This window comes from Pocillopora damicornis, chromosome 3 (assembly GCF_964200805.1).
Source record: "Pocillopora damicornis chromosome 3, jaPocDami1.2, whole genome shotgun sequence".
Lineage (NCBI taxonomy): Eukaryota > Metazoa > Cnidaria > Anthozoa > Scleractinia > Pocilloporidae > Pocillopora > Pocillopora damicornis.
The window spans coordinates 7,457,493-7,463,256 of record NC_142672.1 but is presented as its reverse complement, the minus strand read 5'-3'; the positions used below and the strand labels follow the sequence as shown (position 1 = coordinate 7,463,256).

General features: G+C 40.9%; 1 protein-coding gene across 2 annotated transcripts in view; it reads right to left on the bottom strand.

Moving 5' to 3' along the window:
* Positions 1 to 591: 591 nt before the first annotated feature.
* The window catches only part of LOC113665654 (lactadherin), an 8,861-nt gene continuing 3,688 nt past the window's right edge, over positions 592 to 5,764 (bottom strand). For both annotated transcript variants that reach the window (XM_089200269.1, XM_027181377.2), the window contains 6 exons: positions 5,040 to 5,353; positions 3,931 to 4,072; positions 3,178 to 3,341; positions 2,542 to 2,673; positions 2,044 to 2,188; positions 592 to 989 (listed from right to left, as the gene is read on the bottom strand). In XM_089200269.1, the coding sequence (XP_089056395.1) occupies positions 733 to 989; positions 2,044 to 2,188; positions 2,542 to 2,673; positions 3,178 to 3,341; positions 3,931 to 4,072; positions 5,040 to 5,353 (1,154 nt within the window). In that variant the 3' untranslated portion in view covers positions 592 to 732. The remainder of the gene's footprint in view (positions 990 to 2,043; positions 2,189 to 2,541; positions 2,674 to 3,177; positions 3,342 to 3,930; positions 4,073 to 5,039; positions 5,354 to 5,764) is intronic.

Sequence of the window (5,764 nt, the reverse complement as noted above, 5' to 3'; positions counted from 1 at the left end):
CTGATTGAAGTTTTCGTTGAGCAGTGGAGTTCCCAGATCGCAGAGGTTTCCTTCAAAATTTCTAATGATAATCAGCAACAACAAATAACCCAAGTCTACAGGAAATTCTTATGAACACCAAACAAGCACAGTAGTATACGGTGTTACTATGATACACTTAACATTCTGCAATCTTTGCGCGTGACAGCATGACAATCGCCATCTTTGATGCTAATCTGGCTTACTGATTGGTTCAATTGTAGTACGTGGTGCAAAATACGCTTCTCCAATTGTCCCTGCACCATAGTACCCCCGTGTGCTACGAAACACCTGTCAGCCGGGAAAAGGTTTCAGTAACCAGGTGCATTGTCGTGAAAAGGGAAGGTGTTTGGTTGAGGGTGCCCTGTAGCGCTCGTTTCGTGAGCAATCTTGTGAAATATAAGTACTTTCAGAATACCAGTTCCCTGATCTTTCAATTTCTACTGGCTTGCAATTTTCAGCACTTGTTACTTAGACAATGCATGCTTGGTAACTTTTTCATTCCGTTCGTCATTTTGATTGAGGGGTCTATACTTAAGTCACGGCCGTTGTTCGTGGTGATCTCGTTTAATTTACAATGGACTGAGTCACTGTCGCGAGCCACTGAGTATGTTGTACATTTCGAGCTGTTGACGAGGGATGCGACTTGCAACATTACTTCTGTCGTAAATCTACTATTACTGCCAAATCAAGCGTGGAATTATTTTGATTTAATTAACTGGAAATGACTTCAACAGCAACGATCTCGTAATAATGAAATCCCTCCCGATCTTCGATACTGGACATCTCACTTTTAGAACGGCTAACTTCACATTTCTTCAGACTGCTGCTAAAATTAAGCGACTGGCACTGATCGGTTACCAAGCATAACTTCATGCATTGCATGACGTCAGAGACACTTCGTGATGTAATCACTTGACCAGCTTGCACTTTATCCGGACCGAATCTTGGCATGAACAACGCCTCCAAGACTAGATGAAACACATGAAAAACATGCATCGAACTGTTAACCACTTTGTATATTGTAAAGATTAAGGAATAGATTAGTCCTGCCATCGAGTGATTTTGGAAATTTGTGTAGGTAATAACATGGAGCCCAGGAAAATTGAGGATTCTATTAATTTCGTGCGTGTTCTCAGAGGTTGCGGAAATTGCAGGAGTCGCGCAGTGACGAGAGCAATTTATGTATGCTGAAAATAAATGTTATATCAATCCTTAATTTTACAAGGCAACATGCGATTACCTTTTAATAATATGAATGGCAAAATTTCTTTTATAAAGAAGATCAACAACGCACGCTGTTACGCACGATCGTAGGAGGGCATTCTAATGTTCAGTTAGCGTCTGAAAACAGTAAAACGCACGAATCAGCTGAATGAAGTTATATTTTTGCACAACAGCTCCAAAGCATTATAAGCAACCCTGATTAAAAGCATCTGCCATCCGTGAAATTATAAATTTTTGTGCAAAGTTAAGCCTTACTCAGTAAAGTGTGGTTAAAATGCCACTTTTCTCAGCCGATCAGCATTTAGTAATTTTCCCCTCTATGTTATAAAGCAAAATGCACTCTGCATAGAATCTAATGATTGACCTTACAATTGAAATAATTCTAAGCCTTGACAATGTCGATATGGTGATTCCAAATGACGCCTAATGTGACCAGTAAAAAATTGTTCGACGAGCTGCAGACGAGTTTGTCGCTAACGAAAAGTTTTACCTCCTGTTATCTATCAGACCAAACACAATGTGAAATGTAATCCTGCTGTGTCAAGCAAAGGACAGGAAAGAAAATTTGTGGAGAAGAGCAAATTTACCTCGTAGCACTCTATTCCTCGGATATACCCCCACTAGTATCACTTGCGCCGTTTTGAAAAAGTCGTGCCAAATTTTTTTAAAACTACTTGCCGTTTTGCAAAGACAAGTATTGCATGACGTCGCCACGTGTTTGTGCTATAATAGATCATAGCTGACGACCAATCACAATCATCCTAACACTTAATCATATGGCTCTTTAGGCAATTTCACCTTCTGGCCAAGGCTCTCCATAAAACTCCATTCTTGCACAAGTCCAGTTATGCCATTTCAACGGTATAAGGCGAACATACCGAGCTTGAATCACTGGGATGATGTTCTTTTTCACTTCATGCGTGTTGCTATTTCCTTCTAAAACCTGTGAAATTCGTGCAAAGGAATAGGGTGTTTCAGGAAGGGAAATTGTGCCAACTCGAGTATCCAGAACTGAATTTCTAAGGGTGTGACTAGACCTGAAAAGATGATTTCATCATTATCCAAAACTGCCGTGTCATTCCAGTCAATTCTATTATTTGTATTTACTCCTTATATGAGGTTTTTTAACCGATAAAAAAATTCGCCTATGAAACGTTTGTGCACAGGATGGATGGAGAGGGAGTGTGTAAGGTACATGTAGTCAACTGACCAAGGAAATGAGACCTTTTCAACAGATTTTCGTCCCACTTCTTCCTTCCGTTAAAAATGTTTATTTATCAGTTTGTCTACTTCTACCTCTGGAGATTCCTCCCATTTAACACCATCATGAGACCATCTCAGTTTGTATTCTTCCAAATAACTATGACTTCCAGGGTGACCTCCTTGAGTGGCAACTGCGCAAATACGGTAAGATCGGCCGAAATCAATCTGCAAACGTTAAAGATACATACAGTGCTGGTGAATTAAAAAGCGCATGCGAATCGAATGGTCCATCGCTCTCAGACAGGAGTGTAATTTGCACACCTTTGACTAAGATTAGTTATCAAGATATCTTTGCTTTGTCAGCGATTCATTAATCAATTAATTGATTAGTTGTATTATACATGCATTTTGATTGGTTCGCAGTTATGATCTATTGAAGGAGTGACGCATAAATGACGTCACCATGGACAATTTGGGCTTCTTTATTACAGAGAAGCAATACACTCCATGTTGTCATGCATCTGTTCGGTGATTGGTAAGAGATCAAAATGTGGTAAGAACATTAATGACACACTCGGCTGCGTCTTATAGGCCACTTTTTTGTTCTCACCACATTTTGACGTCGTCTGTGATCTATTAGCATTGTAGAGACGCACTGCAGTCACGGTGAACTTGTCATATTTGGTAAACTGAGAGACGCCGACAAAATGGAATCCGCTCTTTAGTTACCTGAACATAAACATTCTCGCTCTCACTGCCTGGCCATGTTCTGCACCAGGTCTTTGCTCCGTTCAAGCGAGCGTTTGACGGATCTCCAGATGAGGCAGACAGTTGAGAATCCAGAATTTCACCCGTCTCTATACCAACAGCTGGTGCGGTGCACTCATTTTTCTCTAAATTTAAAAGAGGAGCCTGAGGATCTGAGTCCCCAAACATGAACAGGACTTATTGATATGTATATCTCCGTCAAAAGTGGGTGAGAGAAAAGCTTAGGCCCGCTTACAAGACTAACTCATGATCTCTTTGCTTGTAGAGCTTTTTCCGGCTTTGTCAGCATAAAGGAATAACGAATAATGATACTCCCCCGGATGAGTTGTTCGTCCATAACTAGTTAGCCCGAACATTTCCTTTACGTTCATAGTTACCTATGAATAGACTCCAAAGGGATGGGGGGGGGGGGTGGGGGCTAAAGAGAGCCACTCCGAGATTTAATTGCTTTTCCCAAGAAAATATCGCATCTATCTTGGGATGGGACCAAGCTTACACCTTTGGAGGTCCAAAGTGCACACCATTTGGCCGCCATGTCTGTCGAGAATAACAGAGCAGGTGACGATATATCCTTAACTATTCGTCCTCTGCGAAAGGCGTTGCACGCAAAATAAAAACAGAAAACGAAAGCAGTCACGCAATATCAGACGAGCAGAAGCAGTCAGGTAACGTTAGTGACATAGCGCAGTGTTGGTTACGTTGTTCAGGTGGTACCTTCAATACAGGTGTAAAGTTCCACTCTCATTGACACACGGTCACGCCAGACGGAGGGTCGGAAACGGATGTACCGCGCTCTAATTGGTGGGACTAGGTCATGATAAAGAACTGTATTACGGTCCACATTTCCAGAAAATTCCTAAAACAATAGAATAATTGTTAAATGAGAGTGCAGTATAATTAAACTGAACTGAAACAAGAAATCTGTAATAAAAGTTGAAATCTCCTCTCCTAAGTCATGTTATACCTTACTACTTCTTCAACTTAAGTTCCAAAGATTTGAGATTTTACAAGACGAATGTAGAACGTTAACGAGAACTAGGAGAGAAATGTACACCAAACCAGTTTTAACTGTGTTTCATCGACTGAATAAATTACGAATGTGTTGGCAGCGAGGCAAAGTCGTAATAAGGACTTTCTGAAAAGGTAGCCGGAATTATTGCTGTTTTTTTTCTTAACCGTCAAAAAGAAAATTGAGAGGTGGGGAAGCCTTTGAAGTACAGAGATTGGAGGTAAGATAGATGAAAACCAAGGGCTTGTTCATAGGATAAAAAAACTGTGGCGCTGCGTCGCTGGGGGGTTTAAAAAGATAATTTGGTTTATCCACGGGGGTGATAATTTAAATTGGCCTCCGTAAAATTTTCGTAAGCTGATGTATCGAGCGTTGGTCCCTCGTCAGAACGTAGCGTAGGAACCTGGTTAATCAGGCTCGCTCGTTTGGTTTGTAACATATCTCACCTCGATAATCTTTCCTCTGTATAAATTGAGACGTTCTGACGCCATTATGGAGATCTTGTTTTAAGCAACCGACATATTGATAACCAAGCTGAAAATTTTTGCATCATTATAATCACGTCCCTCCGTTTACAAGGGATGAAACTTAAAAGATAGTGTCCTTCCTATATCGCTAATGACGCTGAAATTTTTCCTTATCAGAAAAGAAATCGGGCGCAAAACTTAACCTACTAACCCGTTTAAATTTTACTGTAAGGACAGGTGACAAAGATTGTCTCGCTAAACGCACTACTCGGTTATTGGGCTCAAACGAAGAGGCCCGATGAAGGATAATTTACATTCATAGACAACATTCGACAGTTTTTCCACACCTTGGGCGATTGCCCGTTTTCCGTGTAGTACTTAAAATCATCTCCATCATAACTGTACTGTACGTTGTACTGAATCACCCACTGATTCCAATCATTCCTTCCTTGTGTAGCCAGGCCTGTCACGCTTATGTCCTGACTGCGTAGGTCCACTTGGAGCCACTGATAACGATCGACCGTACGGCACACCCAGGCTCCCGGAGATGACAGAAGATTTAATCTACCTCGGGTGACGCCGTGAGCAAAAAATTGCGATGAGGCTGATAATTGATCATTATGGATGTTGCCGTTTTCCATACCAAGAGGGACTTTGCACTCTAAAAGTTTATTAAATTAAATGTGAGTGTTTACCAGAGAACTGAATTGCACTTTTGCTTTTGCGAAACATGTAAGTGAACATAGTAGTGCTATTTTCAAGGCAACAAGAAAGACTTGATCACGCCCAGCAGACTGTAATCCACTACATCCTTTAAATCCCATGAGTGACCAGGACATAATTTTTTCCTAAAACTATCAATGCAATATCAAGTGGACTGGTAATGAGAATAATGAAAAAAAATTAAATTAGGAGATTATTATTTGCTACAATACCAAATTCTCCGATCTAACGGAGAAGTTTGAAGGGGATCGTATGATTTCCAAGGGGAATAGGGGGATCAGTTTTCGCTGATAGTAGGTGATGACCGTTCCACAATGCGCCGTAACAGGTCTAATGCACGATGCTGTCA